The sequence below is a fragment of the Procambarus clarkii genome, chromosome 14 (genome assembly GCF_040958095.1).
Source record: "Procambarus clarkii isolate CNS0578487 chromosome 14, FALCON_Pclarkii_2.0, whole genome shotgun sequence".
Classification (NCBI taxonomy): Eukaryota; Metazoa; Arthropoda; class Malacostraca; order Decapoda; family Cambaridae; genus Procambarus; species Procambarus clarkii.
Window position 1 is genome coordinate 45,188,542 of NC_091163.1, and position 24,361 is coordinate 45,212,902.

At 45.7% G+C, this 24,361-nt stretch overlaps 1 protein-coding gene across 1 annotated transcript in view; it reads right to left on the reverse strand.

The window, feature by feature from the left end:
- Positions 1–19,319: 19,319 nt before the first annotated feature.
- LOC123747525 (uncharacterized) overlaps positions 19,320–24,361 on the reverse strand; it is a 116,476-nt gene continuing 111,434 nt past the window's right edge. Inside the window, exons 5-6 of the mRNA XM_069324581.1 lie at positions 21,237–21,452; positions 19,320–21,120 (exon numbers count right to left, since the gene is read on the reverse strand). Of these exons, the coding sequence (XP_069180682.1) occupies positions 20,605–21,120; positions 21,237–21,452 (732 nt within the window). The 3' untranslated portion in view covers positions 19,320–20,604. The remainder of the gene's footprint in view (positions 21,121–21,236; positions 21,453–24,361) is intronic.

Consider the following 24,361-nt stretch of genomic DNA (forward strand, 5'->3'; position numbering starts at 1 on the left):
ATACCACGTGCAACACGAGGTATACCACATGCAACACGAGGTATACCACGTGCAACACGGAGTATACCAAGTGCAACACGAGGTATAGCTCGTGCAACACGAGGTATACCACGTGCAACACGAGGTATAGCTCGTGCAGCACGGGGAATACCACGTGCAACACGGGGTATACCACGTGCAACACGAGGTATACCACGTGCAACACGGGGTATACCACGTGCAACACGAGGTATAACACGTGCAACACGATGTATACCACGTGCAACACGAGGTATACATCGTGCAACACGGGGTATACCACGTGCAACACGAGGTATACATCGTGCAACACGGGGTATACCACGTGCAACACGAGGTATACCACGTGCAACACGAGGTATACCACATGCAACACGAGGTATACCACGTGCAACACGGAGTATACCAAGTGCAACACGAGGTATAGCTCGTGCAACACGAGGTATACCACGTGCAACACGGGGTATACCACGTGCAACACGAGGTATACCATGTGCAACACGAGGTATAGCTCGTGCAACGAGGTATACCACGTGCAACACGTGGTATACCCCATGCAACACGGGGTATACCCTATGCAACATGGGGTATACCTTATGCAACACGAGGTATACCACATGCAACACGAGGCATACCACGTGCAACTCGAGGTATACCACGTGCAACACGGGGTATATCCCGTGCAACACGGGGTATACCACGTGCAACACGAGGTATACCCCATGCAACACGAGGTATACTCCATGCAACACGGGGTATACCCCCATGCAACACGGGGTATACCCCATGCAACACGTGGTATACACCATGCAACACGGGGTACACACCATGCAACACGAGGTATACCCCATGCAACACGAGGTATACCCCATGCAACACGGGGTATACCATGTGCAACACGAGGTATACCACGTGCAACACGAGGTATACCCCATGCAACACGGGGTATTTCACGTGCAAAACAAGGTATACCACGTGCAACACGAGGTATACCACCTGCAACACGAGGTATACCACGTGCAACACGAGGTATACCACGTGCAACACGAGGTATACCACATGCAACACGAGGTATACCACATGCAACACGAGGTATACCACGTGCAACACGAGGTATACCACGTGCAACACGGGGTATACCCCATGCAACACGAGGTATACCACGTGCAACACGAGGTATACCACGTGCAACACGAGGTATACCATGTGCAACCCGAGGTATAGCTCATGCAACGAGGTATACCACGTGCAACACGAGGTATACCACGTGCAACACGAGGTATACCATGTGCAACACGAGGTATACCACGTGCAACACGGGGTATACCACGTGCAACACGAGGTATACCATGTGCAACACGATGTATACCACGTGCAACACGGGGTATACCACGTGCAACACGAGGTATAGCTCGTGCAACACGGGGTATACCACGTGCAACACGGGGTATACCACGTGCAACACGAGGTATACCACGTGCAACACGGAGTATACCACGTGCAACACGAGGTATACCACGTGCAACACGAGGTATACCACATGCAACACGAGGTATACCACGTGCAACACGGGGTATACCACGTGCAACACGGGGTATACCACGTGCAACACGAGGTATACCACATGCAACACGAGGTATATCACGTGCAACACGAGGTATACCACGTGCAACACAAGGTATACCACGTGCAACACGAGGTATACCACCTGCAACACGAGGTATGCCACGTGCAACACGAGGTATACCACCTGCAACACGAGGTATGCCACGTGCAACACGAGGTATACCACGTGCAACACGAGGTATACCACGTGCAACACGATGTATACCACGTGCAACACGAGGTATACCACATGCAACACGAGGTATACCACGTGCAACACGGGTATACCCCATGCAACACGAGGTATACCACGTGCAACACGAGGTATAGCTCATGCAACGAGGTATACCACGTGCAACACGAGGTATACCATGTGCAACACGAGGTATAGCTCGTGCAACGAGGTATACCACGTGCAACACGTGGTATACCCCATGCAACACGGGGTATACCCTATGCAACATGGGGTATACCTTATGCAACACGAGGTATACCACATGCAACACGAGGTATACCACGTGCAACTCGAGGTATACCACGTGCAACACGGGGTATACCACGTGCAACACGAGGTATACCCCATGCAACACGAGGTATACCCCATGCAACACGGGGTATACCCCCATGCAACACGGGGTATACCCCATGCAATACGGGGTATACCCCATGCAACACGTGGTATACACCATGCAACACGGGGTACACACCATGCAACACGAGGTATACCCCATGCAACACGGGGTATACCACGTGCAACACGAGGTATACCCCATGCAACACGGGGGCCATAAAGCCTGACCTAGGAGCTCCACCTCACATGAGAGAGCCGTGTCCAGTGACCATAAAGCCTGACCTAGGAGCTCCACCTCACATGACAGAGCCGTGTCCAGTGACCATAAAGCCTGACCTAGGAGCTCCACCTCACATGACAGAGCCGTGTCCAGTGACCATAAAGCCTGACCTAGGAGCTCCACCTCACATGAGAGAGCCGTGTCCAGTGACCATAAAGCCTGACCTAGGAGCTCCACCTCACATGACAGAGCCGTGTCCAGTGACCATAAAGCCTGACCTAGGAGCTCCACCTCACATGACAGAGCCGTGTCCAGTGACGATTACCAGGAAACTCTATATTATATTAATTAACCTTATAACCTTATATTAATATTATATAATATAATATTATATATTAATAATATATTATATTAATTAACCATTGCACATTAACCATTACAATGGGTAATCTACAATGGTTAATCACCATTACAATGGTTAATCACCATTACAATGGTTAATAACCATTACAATGGTTAATCACCATTACAATGGTTAATGACCATTACAATGGTTAATAACCATTACAATGGTTAATCACCATTACAATGGTTAATCACCATTACAATGGTTAATCACCATTACAATGGTTAATCACCATTACAATGGTTAATAACCATTACAATGGTTAATGACCATTACAATGGTTAATCACCATTACAATGGTTAATCACCATTACAATGGTTAATGACCATTACAATGGTTAATGACCATTACAATGGTTAATGACCATTACAATGGTTAATCACCATTACAATGGTTAATCACCATTACAATGGTTAATAACCATTACAATGGTTAATCACCATTACAATGGTTAATCACCATTACAATGGTTAATCACCATTACAATGGTTAATCACCATTACAATGGTTAATCACCATTGCCAGTTTGCGCCATCGCCACACAATGAGGTGTGAGTTTTGTGGTTCAAAACTAATTTGAACCAATTGATTAATTTTGATTAAGATATTATTAAGTAAACTCCCTCAGGTTGTGAGGGAAGTTCCTAACTTATCTTGTTGAAGTTATCTTGACATGATTTCTGGACTTATCGTCACTGCGGCCCGGTCCTCGACCAGGCCTTCTTTTTGTTACACACCCCCAGGAAGCAGCTTTCTAACTCCCAGGTACCTATTTACTGCTAGATGAACAGGAGCATCAGGGTGAAAGAAATTTTGCTCATTTATTTCTGACTCCACTAGGGATCGAACACGGAACATTAGGACTACAAATCCCGAGCGCTGTCCACTCAGCCGTCAGGCCACTAGCAAGACAACTTTTAAGTCATACAGTCCACTCAAGTATCAGTCTGCTTAAATTAGAGAACAAATCCTTAATAAGCTAAAAATCAATATAAACAAAAATGGAAATGTTCGTTTGTGCTTAACTGCTAATCTCCGAAATTTCTTCACTGATTGCTTTGAAATTTTCACCCAACGTTCCACTTGCATCCGAGCAGGTTTTTATATACATACTATATACATGTCACGTCTGTGACAGTAAAAAAAACATGCTTTTTCTGAGAAACTGTGTTTTTCATGTGAGGCAAATCTTCGAAACCTCTTTACCGATGGCTTTGAAATTTTGACACAACGTTGCATTCGAATAGACGCGTCTTTTTATATATCTACTATATTAATGCCTCACCTGTGACAGGAAAAAACATGTTTTTTAAAACAGCGCCATCTGTTGGACGTAAGAACAACACACTCTGTAATCTCCTAAAGTTCTTCACCGATTGCTTTGAAATTTTGACACAACGTTGCATTCGAATAGGCGCGTCTTTTTATATACCTACTATGTAGATGCCACCCCTGTAACAGGTAAAAACATGCGTGTTTGAAAAACAGCGCTCTCTGTTGCACATAAGACCAACACATGCTATACTAAATATGTTACGATTCCATTTCAATGTTTCCGATTTCATTGATAAATTGAATTTTCATAAATTTCGATTTATTTTAATTTTGACTGAATTATTTTGTGTGACATTGCCTTGGAATTGAGCTGTGTTGTTTACCATACCGTTCATTTCGTGAATATACTTTATCTTTTTTATTTTTTCATTATTTTTCATTTCGTTTTATGAACTGTTTTTTCTTATATTTCAGTGATGGGAACATCTGGGGCCAGATTCACAAAGCAGTTACACAAGTACTTACGAACGTGTACATCATTCCTCAATCTTTGATGGCTTTGGTTATAATTATTAAACAGTTTACGAGCATGAAAACTTGCCAATCAACTGTTGTTATTGTTATAAACAGCCTCCTGGTGCTTCGTAGCTCATTAAATGTTTAATAATTGTAAACAAAGCTGCTAAAGATTGAGAAAAGATGTACAGGTTCCTAAGTGTTTGTGTAACTTCTTCGTGAATCTAGGCCCAGATCATTTGATGTTCCCAATTTTCTGATGGGAACATCCAACCCGTTCTCGCAAATTTAATAAGTCAATATTGACTTATTAAATATGTGCATAGGTGACATACTTAACATAATAGATACCCTTAAAAAGATTCATAGAAAACACCGACCTTACCTAACCTTGTTAGTATCTTAAGATAAGCATCTTATTGCTTTGTAATTACAATTATTACCTAACCTATAATAGGTATAGGTTAAGTAATAATTGTAATTACGAAGCAATAAGATGCTTATCTTAAGATAATAACAAGGTTAGGTAAGGTCGGTGTTTTCTATGAATCTTTTTAAGGGTATCTATTATGTTTAGTATATCACCTATGCACGTAGTTAATAAGTCAATATTGACTTTACGAATTTGCGAGAACGGGTTGGAACATCAGATCATTTGATCATCAGACGACGGAGTGGGGAATGGTGGGAAGGACGAGGGGACGGGAGTGGGGGATGGTGGGAAGGACGAGGGGATGGGAGTGGGGAATGGTGAGGAGGACGAGGGGACGGGAGTGGGGAATGGTGGGAAGGACGAGGGGACGGGAGTGGGGAATGGTGAGGAGGACGAGGGGACGGGAGTGGGGAATGGTGAGGAGGACGAGGGGCCGGGGGAGTGGGAGATAATAGGGAGGACAAGGGGATGGGGGAATGGATAGGAGGACGAGGGGATGGTAGAGTGGAGGATGAAGGGGAGGAAAAAGGGACGAGGGAGTGAGGAATAGTTGGAAGGACGAGGGGACGGGGGAGGGGAGAATGGTGGGGAGGACTGGGACACAGGGGAAGGTTGCTGTGACTCAGCAACGCGTGGCCGGGTACAGCTAGTAATTTAATAAAATAATTAAACAAATAAATAAATTCCTGCTGGGAGACTTATCCCACACAGTTGTCGGTCTAACTTCCAGGTACCTATTTACTGCTAGGTGAACAGGTGCATCAGGGTGAAAGAAACCCTGCCCATTTCTGGGGGTTCCCCTCCGACTTAGAGGATAACATTAATATCTTTGAGATTATATTTGATGTCTCTGAGAATACCTTTGATGGGTCTGAGAATAGTTTTTGATGTCTTAGAGAATAACTTTGATGAACGAAGATGTGTTAGAGAATAACTGTGATTAACAAAGATGTTTAAAGAATGCCTTTGAGGCACTTGAGTCTTTGAGCTTGTTATTGATGTCTCGAAGTGTGTCTTTGAGTATTTTTCTTACTCCATGAAGTATATTGTTAGTTACAAAAGTGTTTAAAGAAGTTACATTTGACTATTTTTAGTTAAGGGGAAGAGTTATTTTAGTTAAGAAAGGATGTAATGACGATGTATTTGTCTATTTTTAGTTAAATGACGAATAATTTTAGTTAAGAAATGATGAACGTGGCAATTTTTAGTTGAATGACGATGGATAAAGAAATTATGATCAGTGTTGGAAAGTTTCCTCTGACTTTTTTTTTAGCTAAGAGAAAGGTTATTTTAGTTAAGAACAGTGTTGAACGAGGCTAATCCTGACTATTTTTAGTTGATTGACGAATAATTTTAGTTAAGAAACGACAAGAAAAGATGATGAATGTGATTATTTTTAGTTGATTGACAAATAGTTAAGAAATGACGAATGTGATTATTTTTTTTAGCTGATTGACGAAAACTTTTAGTTAAAAAGAACAAGTTTATCTTGGTAAATTTGTTACTGTATAAAGTGAAGATTTGTTTACAAACAGTGCTGGTAACAAATAATAAATTGTTAAGCAAAAATACATGGACATAGTTTTTGAAAATAAAGGTGATTGAGTTACTACAAAGGTACTTTGTATTAACTTGTTAAGAATTAGTAATGCTGCTGTTGATAATATTTGACAAAGAACTAGTTACTGAATGGAAGAAATAATTGTACATTTGATTTTAAAGATCATGTAAGAGATTGCGGTGGACACAGTGAACATACGGGGAACATGAGAAAGTACACAGAGAACATGAATGAGAATGACATGAACCCAGTGAAGAACGTGCTGAGAACATTGAGAATATGACAAAGAACATAGAAAACGAAAGAGAATGCAAAAATATGATTTGAACTGGCAGAGAACATGCTGTGAACATTGGTACAAAATGGAAAATATGGAGAAACCAACCCGTTCTCCTAAATTTAATAAGTCAATATTGACTTATTAAATATGTGCATAGGTGACATACTTAACATAATAGATACCCTTAAAAAGATTCATAGAAAAACCCCGACCTTACCTAACCTTGTTAGTATCTTAAGATAAGCATCTTATAGCTTCGTAATTACAATTATTACCTAACCTATAATAGGTATAGGTTAAGTAATAATTGTAATTACGAAGCAATAAGATGCTTATCTTAAGATACAAACAAGGTTAGGTAAGGTCGGTGTTTTCTATGAATCTTTTTAAGGGTATCTATTATGTTTAGTATATCACCTATGCACGTAGTTAATAAGTCAATATTGACTTTACGAATTTGCGAGAACGGGTTGTAATATCACAACACACCATGGACCAGTATGGTAATATCACAACACACCATGGACCAGTATGGTAATATCACAACACACCATGGATCAGTATGGTAATATCACAACACACCATGGACCAGCATGGTAATATCACAACACACCATGGACCAGTATGGTAATATCACAACACACCATGGACCAGTATGGTAATATCACAACACACCATGGACCAGTATGGTAATATCACAACACACCATGGACCAGTATGGTAATATCACAACACACCATGGACCAGTATGGTAATATCACAACACACCATGGACCAGCATGGTAATATCACAACACACCATGGACCAGTATGGTAATATCACAACACACCATGGACCAGTATGGTAATATCACAACACACCATGGACCAGTATGGTAATATCACAACACACCATGGACCAGTATGGTAATATCACAACACACCATGGACCAGTATGGTAATATCACAACACACCATGGACCAGTATGGTAATATCACAACACACCATGGACCAGTATGGTAATATCACAACACACCATGGACCAGTATGGTAATATCACAACACACCATGGACCAGTATGGTAATATCACAACACACCATGGACCAGTATGGTAATATCACAACACACCATGGTCCAGTATGGTAATATCACAACACACTATGGTCCAGTATGGTAATATCACAACACACTATGGACCAGTATGGTAATATCACAACACACTATGGACCAGTATGGTAATATCACAACACACCATGGACCAGTATGGTAATATCACAACACTATGGACCAGTATGGTAACAGTCAGTGGAAACTGTTAACAAACAGTTACAAAACATAATTGCCATAACTATTACAATTAACATAATTATTAGTAGTGACAGTGTCAGACCACGAAGGAAGAATTGAAACAGGAATTTCCTTAAGAACTTCCGTATTTAATAATACATCTTCAGAAGGGTGAGTTACATGTACATAGATTTGGACATATATAGGCAGGAGAGAGGTGAAGTGAAGTGAGGTACAATGATAAACGTATGACTGGGAATGGGTGGATGTAAATAGGGGGCTGCATCCTATGGGCCAATAGGCCCATACATTGATATTAATAAAATAGTGGATATTAACATGGTATTAGTGAGACAAATGTGTATCAATGATCCTACTAAAAATGCCCTTTAACTGATCAATCAAAAATGGATCTAAATTATACAAACCACTGCTAACGTTGAAGTTACATAATTTTGTAATCTGTATTAAAGCAGATTCAGTTATGTTCCTACTGAAAGTGCTTTTACAATTCGTTAATGAAGAAGCCATCTCCCAATCAATTTGGTGGGAATTTTCTGACAAATGAACAAACAACGCATTAGACAATTAGCCATGTCTTACAGAGTATTTATGTTGCGACATTCTACATTTCAAATCTTAAGATGTTTGCCCAACATAGAACCTATTATAATCTTAACAAGGTATTTTATATATGATACAATTATCACTACGAGGACTGTTTCTAACTAATAGTTTTCTAACTGTATTTTTGTAATTAAACAATACATGTATATCAAAAAGTTTCAAGGCCTTGACAATATTTTCAAACCCAGAAAAATATGGTAAACACAACACATTCTTTGGGGGAATTTTCTCACTGCATATATTATTATAATATGTACGACGTGCTTTGCTACGGCAAACTTCCAAAAAACTCAGTGGATAACAAAGCTTGAGACCAATAGAATCAATATTCTTAAACTCTTCATCAAAGAATTCTGGACTAACAACCCGAAGAGCTCTTGAGATACATAGAGGAAAAAATAGATTTTTTCACATTGTATCTGTCCTGAGAAATAATGAATAAGATAAATTATTCGTAGACTTCCTGTAAAAACTAAACTTTAGTGAACAATCTTCCCTATGAATAAGTATATCTAAGAATGGCAAACATTTACCAATTTCAGTCTCCGTAGTAAATTTTCTAGAGGTGACTTGATCATTAAGTTTAGCTACAAATTCGTCTGTGTTTACATCTGTAGGCCATATACACAAAATATCATCAACATATCTAAACCATGGAATGATTCCAGGGGTAATTATTGAAACAAATTTTTCATCATGAGTAAATTTTCGTGATTTAAACACATAATTATTAGTAGTGTTTAGCAGTAATATTATTTACAGACTAACAAGCACCGACCAATTTACAACTGTAGAGTAACACTATGGATAATGAAATAATATATATTATATTACATTGTTATATTCTGGTGTAAAATATATACATGGCAGCTTATCCACAGCTAAGTTTTGTTACTTAGCTTAGTGTTTGACCCCATGTGTGGGACCTGAGTGATAGTGAGGAGATGGTGATGTACAAGTGATGGTGATATAGCAGTGATAGTGAGGTGAAGGTGATATACCAGTGATAGTGAGGTGAAGGTGATATACCAGTGATGGTGATATAGCAGTGATAGTGAGGTGAAGGTGATATACCAGTGATGGTGATATAGCAGTGATGGTGAGGTGAAGGTGATATACCAGTGATGGTGATATAGCAGTGATGGTGAGGTGAAGGTGATATACCAGTGATGGTGAGGTGAAGGTGATATACCAGTGATGGTGAGGTGAAGGTGATATACCAGTGATGGTGATATAGCAGTGATGGTGAGGTGAAGGTGATATACCAGTGATGGTGATATAGCAGTGATAGTGAGGTGAAGGTGATATAGCAGTGATAGTGAGGAGATGGTGATGTACAAGTGATAGTGATATAGCAGTGATGGTGAGGTGAAGGTGATATACCAGTGATGGTGAGGTGAAGGTGATATACCAGTGATGGTGATATAGCAGTGATAGTGAGGTGAAGGTGATATACCAGTGATGGTGATATAGCAGTGATAGTGAGGTGAAGGTGATATACCAGTGATGGTGATATAGCAGTGATAGTGAGGTGAAGGTGATATACCAGTGATGGTGATATAGCAGTGATAGTGAGGTGAAGGTGATATACCAGTGATGGTGATATAGCAGTGATAGTGAGGTAAAGGTGATATACCAGTGATGGTAATATAGCAGTGATGGTGATATAGCAGTGATGGTGATATAGCAAGTGATAGTGAGGTGATGGTGATATAGCAAGTGATAGTGAGGTGAAGGTGATATAGCAGTGATGGTGATATAGCAAGTGATAGTGAGGTGAAGGTGATATACCAGTGATGGTGATATGGCAGTGATAGTGAGGTGAAGGTGATATAGAAAGTGATAGTGAGGTGATGGTGATAGTGAGGTGAAGGTGATATAGCAGTGATGGTGATATAGCAGATGATGGTGATATAGCAGGTGATGGTGATATAGCAGGTGATGGTGATATAGCAAGTGATAGTAAGGTGATGGTGATATAGCAAGTAAGTAAGTAATTATGAAAAGAAGGCACCAAACCGGGAAGGCTATGTAGCACCATCAAATACGCAAAATAATCAGAGGGCACTAAATATCACCAAGGATGCCAATACGAGAACAAAAATGCATAAGGCGAACGATATCAAAAGTATCCGAGTCACCAAGAATTCTATCGGGGGACAGGTGACCGCGAGGGGCGGTCGGAAAGCAAGACACACGCTCGTCCTGGAAGTCAGGACATTCAAGAAGGACATGCACGACCGTAAGAGGGACAATGCAACTAGGACAATAAGGAGCAGGGCGGCGCTCCATCAAGTGACCATGGGTTAAGCGAGTATGGCCAATACGCAACCTCGCCAGAGCTGTTTCCCACCGCCGGTTACGGTGGAAGGAGGACGGCCACGAGGAAACACAACATTTAAGAGTACGTAGCTTGTTACCAGTAACAGACAACCAAGAAGCCTGCCAACGGGTAAGGACTGAGGAATGGATAACCGGGTAAAAGTCGGAATACGGAATGCCCTTACGAGAGATGGGACAAGAGCGGACAGCTTCCTTGGCGGCAGCATCCGCACGCTCATTTAAAGACACACCAATATGGCTGGGAGCCCAACAAAACTCAACCGACTTAAATTTACTGTGAACGAGAAACAGCCAATGCTGGATCTCGACAACCACTGGATGAACCGGATTAAAGGACCCGAGAGCCATGAGGGCACTACGAGAGTCAACAACAACTACAAAGGAAGACTGACAACGAGAAAGCAGGAGACGAAGAGCATTGAGAATAGCATAAAGCTCCGCTGTAAAGATGCTAGTCTCCGGAGGCAAGCGACACATATAAGTGCGATCAGGAAAAACAACAGAGTAGCCAACACCGTCCGCTGACTTAGACCCATTGGTGAAGACAGAAACGGAGCGGGAGTGAGAAGAAAAGTTCTCGAGGAAAAGGCGTTTTAGAACCGTAGGAGGGGTAAAAGCTTTAGTGATACGGGTCAAGGATGTACAAAACCACGGAAGAGGGACCCTCCACGGGGGCAAAGAAGGAACAACACGAGGAGAAACATCAGAAATACGAACGGAAAGAGAATCCTGCAGGCGAGATAACCGGACAGAAAGAGGGAGGTGGTGAAGAGGAACAGGAACCGCAGGAGGGGTAAAAGTTAAAGCACGACAGAGGCGAGAGGAAGGATGTTGCAAGGACCGCGCAAGATAGCGAAGACAGTAGTGATCACGGCGGTCCTGGAGAGACAGGAAGCCAGTGTCAACATACAAGCTAAGGACGGGAGTCGAACGAAAGGCACCAGAACTGAGGCGCAACCCAGTATGGTGCAAAGCATCAAGACGGCGAAGAGTAGAAGGAGAAGCAGACGAGTAAGCAGGGCAACCATAATCGAGCTTAGACAGGACGAGAGAGGAATGTAAAGCAAGGAGAGTGCGCCTATCTGCCCCCCAAGAAGTATGGGACAAGACCCGAAGGAGGGTAAGGGCCTTAGAGCACTCAACACGGAGGTAAGAGATATGGGGAGACCAAGACAAACGAGTGTCAAGGAATAACCCCAAAAGCTTCGCGGAATCTTTGTATTCAAGGGGATGACCATAAAGTGACAAAGAGGGACGAAGAACAACCCGTTTCCGCGTAAATGTCATGGCACAAGTCTTAGAAGTAGAGAACTTGAAGCCATGATCAGTGGCCCAAGACGACACGGCATCAATTGCAAGTTGAAGCCGGCGTTGAAGGAGAGGCGAATTATCACCCTGACAACAAAGGGTAAGATCATCGACATAGAGAGCGGAGAAGACACCAGAAGGAAGAGAGGAAAGAAGACCATTTAGGGCAACCAGAAAAAGAGTAGTGCTCAGAACACTACCCTGGGGCACACCTTCGTATTGCTGAAAAGAGGGAGAGAGAGCGGTACCAAGGCGCACCCGAAAGGAACGACGAGAGAGGAAGCTGCGGAGAAAGAGAGGGAGATGACCACGAAGGCCAAAAGAATGAAGTTGAGATAGGATATGATAACGCCAAGTGGTGTCATAAGCCTTTTCCAGGTCAAAAAGGACGGCAACAACGGAGGTCTTCGCAGCAAAAGCAGTACAAATATAGACCTCCAAGTTCACAAGGACATCTGTCGTGCTGCGGCACTTGCGGAAACCAAATTGAGAAGGGGAGAGGAGGTGATGGTGTTCCAGGAACCACATCAGACAAACGTTAACCATATGTTCAAAGAGTTTGCAGACACAACTTGTGAGAGCAATAGGGCGAAAGTCCTTAGGGGAAGTACCCAGAGACCCCGGTTTGCGAACAGGGAGGACAATGGCATCGAGCCAGTCCTCAGGGACTGACGACGACTCCCAGATCCGATTATACAGACTCAGTAAATACTGAGACGTGCTCGGAGGGAGATGGCGAAGCATCTCATAATGAATACCATCGGAGCCCGCCGCCGTAGAACCGCAGAGGGCCAGGGCAGAACGAAGTTCAGAGAGAGAGAAGGGATCATTATAGGGAAGCTGAAGATGAGTGCAGAAATCTAAAGGACGAGACTCAAGGACAGGTTTACGAAGAAGGAAAGATTGGGGAAGATGAAGACCAGAGCTAACAGAAGAAAAGTGGGAACCTAGTTCGGAAGCGACCTGCAACGGGTCCGCCACAAGAGTATCATGGAGGTGAAGGACCGGTGAAACATCGGGAACGAACTTACCCGCTATCTTGCGGATACGCTTCCAGATCTGGGCCAGAGGGGTTTCGGACGTAACTGTTGAGACATAAGATGCCCAACATTCACGTTTAGCCGTACGGATGGCCCTACGGGCCACCGCACTCGCTTTCCGAAAGAAAAGAAAAGAATCGGTCGTCTGCCTACGGCGGTGCCTCTTCCAGGCTGCACGCTTACAGCGGACAGCCCGAGCACAGTCCGCATTCCACCAGGGAACGCACTTCCGCGGACCCCGAGAGGGAGAGCGAGGAATAGAGCGGAGGGCAGCGTTGAAGACAGTGTCATGAAAAAGGAGGAGAGTGCGAGAGAGAGGCAGAAGGGAGAGGTCAGAGAGAGCAGTACTGAGGGTAAATAGGGTCCAGTCTGCCTTAGCAAACTGCCACCTAGGGAAAGAGAGGGAAGGGCGAAAAGAGAAAAAGGAAACAAGGATGGGGAAATGATCACTTCCATGGAGGTCATCAAGAATCTGCCACGTGAAATCTAAGTAAAGAGAAGAAGAGCAGAGAGAAAGATCAAGACAAGAAAGGGTGCGAGTCCGAGAGTCCAAATGAGTGGGCTCACCAGAATTCAGAAGAGACAGGGAAGAAGAGAGGAGAAACAGCTCAAGGAGGCGACCCCGGGTATTCGTCAGAACGTCACCCCAAAGAGAATGACGACAATTGAAGTCACCCAGCAGGAGCACAGGCTCCGGCAAGGAGTCTAGGAGGCGTTTCAAATCAGGAAGAGAGAGCGGGACACTCGGGGGGAGATAAATGGAACAAACTGTGTACCATTTCCCCACAAAGATACGAGCAGCAGAACAATGGAGAGGCGAAGGAAAAAGCAAAGGAACAAAGGAAACATCAGAACGAATCAGGAGAGCAGAAGAATTAGAAGCCCCAGCAATGGCTGGGGGGGGGGAGAGAAAGGAATAGCCACGAAAACGACCAGGACGAGCACCAAGCATTGGCTCCTGGAGACAGACACAAAGGGGCGAAAACCACGAAATCAGAAGTTGGAGTTCGAGGAAATTGGCGTAATAACCTCGAACGTTCCATTGAAGAATGGACAACGACGAGAAGAGAAAGGACAAAAACAGAGAACAAGGAAGAAACAAAGGCGAAAGAGCAACAGAGCACGTTAAAGAATATCAGGGTCGGGATCAGGGGCATGGGTAAACTGAGCAAAGACGGAGGGAAGGAAACGGGAGAACAGATCAGAGGTGAGCGGGCGGGGTCCGGAGGAGGAGGAGGAGGAAGAGGAGGAGACAACGGAGAGGAGCAGTCAAGGACAGCAGCAGGAACAGGGGGAGTAGAAAGAGGGGAGCGCACCTCAGCAAGAGCAGCAACCGAAAGGGAAGCAGGGGCCAAAGAAACCTCCATAGCAGGAACAGGGGGCGCAATCACTGAAATGGGAGGGGAAGGAGCAACAGAGCCAGAAGTAGGAGCTGAGGAAGAAAGCGAAGCCTTCTTACCCGCCGGGGAAGAGGAAGGAGAGGAGCCAGGCTTTCGCTTCTGACGTAAAGAGACCGGTGTCCCAGCAACTACATACTGGGCAACGGATTCCAGTGTCTCAACAGGAGAAGCCGAACGAGAGCACACACGACGGCCGTTAGGAGAGCGATGGACATCTGCCTGCACCGACAGGCGGTGGGGAGAACCGATAGATGGAGGAAGAGGATGGGAAGGAGGATCGGAGGGGGACGAGGAAGAAGACACAGGAGACACGACAGACCGGGTAGAAGGAAGGGGAAGCCCAGACAGAGGACCAGGAGGAGGACCCTTCGGGAGAGAACCCAAAGGAACAAAGGAGGGGGCAGTGGGCGCATCAGGGTCCAAGGCCTGGAAACGGTTGTGAGTCTGAGGAAGGCGGGAAGGACGAGGAGAGGAAGAGCGCAACACGCGAGCATAAGAGATATTAGCAAAAGGCGGGAGCCGGCGAACCTGGCGTCTCGCCTCAGTTAAAGATAAACGCTCCCGGTGCTTCAAGTCGAGGACGGCTGCCTCAAGCTTGTAATGGACACACGCACGGGAGAAGGTAGGATGGGCCTCACCGCAGTTGAGGCAACGAGCCTGGGGAGAAGTGCACTCCGACATAGAGTGACCTTCACTCCCACACAAAGGACAGAGAGAGACAGTCCCAGAGCAGCGGAGGGCACCATGCCCAAACCTCCAGCACTTGTTACAAAGTCGAGGAGAAGGAATATACTCTTGGACAGAGCACCTAGCACCAGCAAGAATGACAGAGGATGGAAGGGTCCTACCATCAAAGGTGATCTTCACAACGCGAAGGGGTTGACGGCGACGACCACGAGGGGGACGAGTAAACGAGTCAACCTGGAGGACAGAATGGCCTTGGGCATCAAGGATATGCCGAATATCATCGTGGCAATCCTGCAGATTCCGAACACCGGTTGCAACATGGGGTGGGAGGAGAATAGTGCCAACACTGGCATTCATCTGAACGTTCTTGGAGACCCGAACAGGGATCTCGCCAAGGCAAGATAAGGCAGCCAAGCGGGAAGCCGCATCCTGAGAAGGAGCAGCAACGACACGTGTACCGAGACGAGTTGGGTTGAAAGTAACAGACGCATCCACAGAATCTACAAGATGCCGATGGAGGGAGAAATCGTCAGGAGGCGCAGAATCAAGAGGGAGGAGATCAAAGTATTTGGCCCATGAAGCAGGACCAAACAAGGCCTGATACGCATCAGCACGGGAAGGAATCGAGCGAGTGCGGTTGGGGCGCGAACGGCGTTGAGAACCCCTAGAGAGAGAGGGGTCAAAAGGCGCAGTAGTCACAACGAAAGACTTAGCCACACCAGGGGACGAAGTGGTCACTACCGGGGGCTGGAGGCTCGACCCAACCACAGAGGAGGGAGGGGAGCTGGGGGAAGAAGTCAGAACGGTCAAAGGAGGAGCAAGGTTGGGGCCCAACGCAGCGGGAGCTACAGAGCCTGGTCTTCCAATACAGGCCGACTCGGGGGCTTGGTCGCCCACCCCACGAGCCTGAGAGGGTACAACGGAAACATTCAACGACATAGAGACGAAAAGTGACAAATTCATCCACGAATGTGCCCCCATACCCACCATGGAGCCACAATTAGAGGCAGGACATCCAACAGGAAGCTATTGCCGATCATGCCGGGGCCCCCTAGGGGTGCGTCGTGAGTATACGCCCCACAAACGCCACCTTAAGAACCGTCAGTCCGTCGAGATCGGGTTCAGCGACGAAAGGGAGATTGACAATAAAAGGTTCCCCTCGCACGAGATGTTGGGTACTACAGTTCTACGGGTGCAAGAGTATGCCTCCTCAAGCACCCGGGCGTCAAAATAGAAGAAGTCCAAAGAAATAATCCAAAACAAGCAAAAGGTCGGCAGGAAACGACAAGCAGATAGGAGAAGAGGGGGGAGAAAAACGAAACATAAGGAAAAGGAAAAGCGATCCGGCACAATTGGAGAAGACAGCAGCAGGAGTGCAAGGCCAGAAAAGGACAGAGGACTGTCCAACGGAGCATCACACTCCGGCAGCCGTCCACCAAGCCCCCTCACGACGCCAACGGGCCGGATGGGGAGGGGGGGGGTGATATAGCAAGTGATGGTGATATATTAGTGATAGTGAGGTGATGGTGATATAGCAGTGATAGTGAGGTGAAGGTGATATATTAGTGATAGTGAGGTGATGGTGATATAGCAAGTGATAGTGAGGTGATGGTGATATAGCAAGTGATAGTGAGGTGGTGATATAGCAGTGATAGTGAGGTGATGGTGATATAAAAGTGATAGTGATATAACAGTGATAGTGAGGTGATGTGTTATATCAGTGATAGTGTGATGTGGTGATATAGCAGTGATAGTGTGATGTGGTGATATAGCAGTGATAGTGTGATGTGGTGATGTAGCAGTGATAGTGAGGTGATGGTGATATAGCAGTGATAGTGAGGTGAAGTGAATATAGCGGTGATTGTGCAGTAGTGGTGATGTAGCAATGATAGTGATATATTAGTGAAAGTAAGGATGAAATATATCAGTGTGAGGTGATAAAGCAGTGAAAGTGAGATGATGTTGGTGAAGGAGTGAAAGTGATAGTGAGCTGTTGGTGATATAACAGTGTCAACAGCTGTCATATAGTGACACCAACAATCAGTTACTCAACATGGTCAGTACATTATCCCAGGTGTGGGACCTGAGGTGATGGTGATATAGATGTTATAGTGAGGTGATAGTGATATAGCAATGATAGGTGACAGTACTGTGAAAGAGCAAATGATGGTGATACAGCAGTGATAGTCACGTATGATAGTTAAATACCAAAGATAGTGAAGTTATGGTAATATAGTGATAAAGGTTGTACTTGAATTACATTGGCATCAAAACCCACAGTCTATAGTGATGCAGGAGTGATGGTGATGGGTTATGGTACAGTGAACTAGAGTGGCAGCACAACACCACAGTAGTGATGGTACAGTGAACTAGAGTGACAGCACAACACCACAGTAGTGATGGTACAGTGAACTAGAGTGGCAGCACAACACCACAGTAGTGATGGTGATGGTACAGTGAACTAGAGTGGCAGCACAACACCACAGTAGTGATGGTGATGGTACAGTGAACTAGAGTGGCAGCACAACACCACAGTAGTGATGGTGGTACAGTGAACTAGAGTGGCAGCACAACACCACAGTAGTGATAGTGATGGTACAGTGAACTAGAGTGGCAGCACAACACCACAGTAGTGACGGTGATGGTACATTGAACTAGAGTGGCAGCACAACACCACAGTAGTGATGGTACAGTGAACTATATTGGCAGCACAACATCACAGTAGTGATGGTGGTGGTACAGTGAACTAGAGTGGCAGCACAACACCACAGTAGTGATGGTACAGTGAACTATATTGGCAGCACAACACCACAGTAGTGATGGTGGTGGTACAGTGAACTAGAGTGGCAGCACAACACCACAGTGGTGATGGTACAGTGAACTATATTGGCAGCACAACACCACAGTAGTGATGGTGGTGGTACAGTGAACTAGAGTGGCAGCACAACACCACAGTAGTGATGGTGATGGTACAGTGAACTAGAGTGGCAGCACAACACCACAGTAGTGATGGTGATGGTACAGTGAACTAGAGTGGCAGCACAACACCACAGTAGTGATGGTACAGTGAACTATATTGGCAGCACAACACCACAGTAGTGATGGTGGTGGTACAGTGAACTAGAGTGGCAGCACAACACCACAGTAGTGATGGTGATGGTACAGTGAACTAGAGTGGCAGCACAACACCACAGTAGTGATGGTGATGGTACAGTGAACTAGAGTGGCAGCACAACACCACAGTAGTGATGGTACAGTGAACTAGAGTGGCAGCACAACACCACAGTAGTGATGGTGATGGTACAGTGAACTAGAGTGGCAGCACAACACCACAGTAGTGGTGGTACAGTGAACTAGAGTGGCAGCACAACACCACAGTAGTGATGGTACAGTGAACTAGAGTGGCAGCACAACACCACAGTAGTGATGGTGATAGTACAGTGAACTATAGTGGCAGCACAACACCGCAGTAGTGATGGTGGTTGTACAGTGAACTAGAGTGGCAGCACAACACCAAAGTAGTGATGGTACAGTGAACTATAGTGGCAGCACAACACCGCAGTAGTGATGGTGGTTGTACAGTGAACTAGAGTGGCAACACAACACCAAAGTAGTGATGGTACAGTGAACTAGAGTGGCAGCACAACACCACAGTAGTGATGGTGATGGTACAGTGAACTAGAGTGGCAGCACAACACCACAGTAGTGATGGTGATGGTACAGTGAACTAGAGTGGCAGCACAACACCACAGTAGTGATGGTGATGGTACAGTGAACTAGAATGGCAGCACAACACCACAGTAGTGATGGTACAGTGAACTATATTGGCAGCACAACACCACAGTAGTGATGGTGGTGGTACAGTGAACTAGAGTGGCAGCACAACACCACAGTGGTGATGGTACAGTGAACTATATTGGCAGCACAACACCACAGTAGTGATGGTGGTGGTACAGTGAACTAGAGTGGCAGCACAACACCACAGTAGTGATGGTGATGGTACAGTGAACTAGAGTGGCAGCACAACACCACAGTAGTGATGGTGATGGTACAGTGAACTAGAGTGGCAGCACAACACCACAGTAGTGATGGTACAGTGAACTATATTGGCAGCACAACACCACAGTAGTGATGGTGGTGGTACAGTGAACTAGAGTGGCAGCACAACACCACAGTAGTGATGGTGATGGTACAGTGAACTAGAGTGGCAGCACAACACCACAGTAGTGATGGTGATGGTACAGTGAACTAGAGTGGCAGCACAACACCACAGTAGTGATGGTACAGTGAACTAGAGTGGCAGCACAACACCACAGTAGTGATGGTGATGGTACAGTGAACTAGAGTGGCAGCACAACACCACAGTAGTGGTGGTACAGTGAACTAGAGTGGCAGCACAACACCACAGTAGTGATGGTACAGTGAACTAGAGTGGCAGCACAACACCACAGTAGTGATGGTGATAGTACAGTGAACTATAGTGGCAGCACAACACCGCAGTAGTGATGGTGGTTGTACAGTGAACTAGAGTGGCAGCACAACACCAAAGTAGTGATGGTACAGTGAACTATAGTGGCAGCACAACACCGCAGTAGTGATGGTGGTTGTACAGTGAACTAGAGTGGCAACACAACACCAAAGTAGTGATGGTACAGTGAACTAGAGTGGCAGCACAACACCACAGTAGTGATGGTGATGGTACAGTGAACTAGAGTGGCAGCACAACACCACAGTAGTGATGGTGATGGTACAGTGAACTAGAGTGGCAGCACAACACCACAGTAGTGATGGTGATGGTACAGTGAACTAGAATGGCAGCACAACACCACAGTAGTGATGGTGAGGGTACAGTGAACTAGAGTGGCAGCACAACACCACAGTAGTGATGGTGGTGGTACAGTGAACTAGAGTGGCAGCACAACACCACAGTAGTGATGGTGATGGTACAGTGAACTAGAGTGGCAGCACAACACCACAGTAGTGATGGTGATGGTACAGTGAACTAGAGTGGCAGCACAACACCACAGTAGTGATGGTACAGTGAACTAGAGTGGCAGCACCACACCACAGTCCACCACAGTCACCTCCGTAATGTCACTGTGGTTGACTGCTGCCCTCACCACATCCAGGCCGCTCACCACATCACCGAAGACACGTGGCCACTGGGGACCAGCCTCGCGGTCCCTGGTGGCGATGAAGAACTGGGCACTCCTGGGACCCCCCGGCAGCGGCCACCAGGACCCCACAGCTCCTGCCTGGCGTGAGTCCTGGTACTGCCCCTGGAGGTCAGGCAACAGTGAGGCTCCTCCCTCACCATCATTACTCTCGTAGTCTCCGCCCCTCACCATCTCCCCCGGCTGACCCTTGCCCCCCACCCTCAACAGTTTAGTGTTGCGGTAGGTGTGGCCCCGCTGGCCCGTACACAACAACACAAACTGTATGGCCAGCGGAGTGTCAGGGGTCAGCCGGATGGTGACCCGCCCTCTTGTTGACCCCGCCCACCCGAGGTCAAGGAACGCCAGGGTGCAGGAGGGGTCCAGCACGCCCACAACATCACTCTCCTGCACAAGATGATATAAATCATGCTGGTAACTGTATAACAAAATGTTATCATATTAGTTATCACAACTCAGTAAGTCAGTAATGTCAGTAAGACTAGTGGGTGTAATAAAGTAACCTGGATGGTGTGGGCGTGGGCGGGCGTGGGCTGACGCAGGAGTGGGTGGAGGTACAGCTGTCCGTCTTGTAGAGTTATCCTGGCGGAGCGGCGGCCATCTTGGTCTTCCTGGACGGCCACCACCCGGCCAGCCTCCACCAGGCTCTTGACGGCCACCACCCGGCCAGCCTCCACCTGGCTCTTGACGGGCTCCCTCATCCTGCGGAGGTCCTCAACCTGTGGACAGTGTCAGCCCCATTATCTCCTGTGGACAGTGTCAGCCCCATTAACACCTGTGATCAGTGTCAGTTCCATTATCACCTGTGGACAGTGTCAACCCCATTATCCCCTGTGGACAGTGTCAACCCCATTATCACCTGTGGACAGTGTCAGTTCCATTATCACCTGTTGTCAGTGTCAGCCCCATTATCACCTGTGATCAGTGTCGACTATTATCACCTGTGATCAGTGTCAGACCCATTATCACCTGTGGTCAGTGTCAACCCCATTATCACCTGTGGTCAGTGTCAGCCCCATTATCACCTGTGGTCAGTGTCAGACCCATTATCACCTGTGGTCAGTGTCAGCCCCATTATCACCAGTGGACAGTGTCAGCCCCATTATTACCTGTGATCAGTGTCGACTCCATTATCACCTGTGGTCAGTGTCAGCCCCATTATCACCTGTGGACGGTGTCAGCCCCATTATCAACTGTGGTCAGTGTCGTCCCCATTATCACCTATGGACAGTGTCAGCCCCATTATCACCTGTGGTCAGTGTCAGCACCATTATCACCTGTAGACAGTTGCCGGAAAATCCGACACCATTTAATAATCATACAGATAATAGCTGTGTTGTATAAACAAGTTACCCATAGAAAACGTAACTTGTAGTGGAATTACCGTCTAAAGAAAACGGGATATCATCACCACATACTATTATAGTTCACCAGCTATTCTGCTGGGAATTATTTTTAAATACATTAGTCTTTGGACTTTACCATCATAAAAACATCTTATATAAATTAACTTAATTATCAATATTAAAGTAGAGTAAATGTGACCCTTCTATCACTTTCTGAAATCTGGACAAAGTAGGCCAGGCGTCAGGGAGGAAGGAGGGAGCCATTGTTGTGTCACCTCCGAGACGTGTGGAGCAAATTCGGCTCCTATCATTCTGGACAATGTCGGCCAGTAACGTCAATAGTATGGAGTGTTAAACAGCCATTGTTTATACGAGACCAGAGGCTCACACGGGAGCAAATTCGGCTCCTGTTAAATTTACTTGGACGTAGTGTTATGGAAACCAAAGGTGTACCATTTTTCAACACGCTGTCTACATATCAAGTTAAGTGTCTATCCGAAACCCGTTTATCATTCATTTATGGCCATTAATGTCAGGATATAGGGTGACCCGGTTAGATCACGTGGAAGCCTCAAACTAAAGGTAATTAAGCCAGGTCTTCATGTTCCATGTACAGTTTTCTCTGAAATACTTGTCATATATAGGATTCTGGCTTCACAGCTAGCGCACTTTTGACAGGTCAAGACGAGGAAGCAAGATTTGTGCACCAGTTACTGGGTGATATGGAAGCTACCTCAAAGAGGATAATTTGGTGTCTACACCCTAGTTATACCTGGTGGACTAGCCTGCTGTACTATAAGATAAGGAACCTCTTCAATGTATGTAGATACTGTAGTTTGATTGGCTGCATATATATATTAATTTAATAACCCCCCCTAATGTGAAGAGGATCGATTTGTGAGATTATTGCAGAAATACAGTCCACTTATCATTATACAAATTGCTATCGAAGTATATAAATTAACGTAAATATAAATTCATATAAATTAAATAAATATAAATCTCACAGGTCGGTCCCCACAACAGTGTCAACCCCATTATCACCTGTTATCAGTGTCAGCCCCATTATCACCTGTGGACAGTGTCAGTTCCATTATCACTTGTTGTCAGTGTCAGCCCCATTATCACCTGTGATCAGTGTCGACTCTATTATCACCTGTGATCAGTGTCAGACCCATTATCACCTGTGGTCAGTGTTAACCCCATTATCACCTGTGGTCAGTGTCAGCCCCATTATCACCTGTGGGCAGTGTCAGACCCATTATCACCTGAGGTCAGTGTCAGCCCCATTATCACCAGTGGACAGTGTCAGCCCCATTATTACCTGTGATCAGTGTCGACTCCATTATCACCTGTGGTCAGTGTCAGCCCCATTATCACCTGTAGACGGTGTCAGCCCCATTATCAACTGTGGTCAGTGTCGTCCCCATTATCACCTGTGGTCAGTGTCAGCCCCATTATCACCTGTGGTCAGTGTCAGCACCATTATCACCTGTAGACAGTGTCAACCCCATTATCACCTGTTATCAGTGTCAGCCCCATTATCACCTGTGGTCAGTGTCAGGTCCATTATCACCTGTGGTCAGTGTCAGCACCATTATCACCTGTGGTCAGTGTCAGCCCCATTATCACCTGTGGACGGTGTCAGCCCCATTATCAACTGTGGTCAGTGTCGTCCCCATTATCACCTATGTACAGTGTCAGCCCCATTATCACCTGTGGTCAGTGTCAGAACCATTATCACCTGTAGACAGTGTCAACCCCATTATCACCTGTTATCAGTGTCAGCCCCATTATCACCTGTGGTCAGTGTCAGCACCATTATCACCTGTGGTCAGTGTCAGCTCCATTATCACCTATGGACAGTGTCAGCACCATTATCACCTGTGGTCAGTGTCAGGTCCATTATCACCTGTAGTCAGTGTCAGCTCCATTATCAACTGTGGTCAGTGTCAGCCCCATTATCACCTGTGGACAGTGTCAGCACCATTATCACCTGCTGAGTGTCAGCCTCATTATCACCTGTGGACAGTGTCAGCATCATTATCACCTGTGGTCAGTGTCAGCACCATTATCACCTGTTGACAGTGTCAGCCCCATTATAACCTGTGGTCAGTGTCAGCTCAATTATCACTTGTGGACAGTGTCAGCACCATTATCACCTGTGGACAGTGTCAGCCCCATTATAACCTGTGGTCAGTGTCAGCTCAATTATCACTTGTGGACAGTGTCAGCACCATTATCACATGTGGACAGTGTCAGCACCATTATAACCTGTGGTC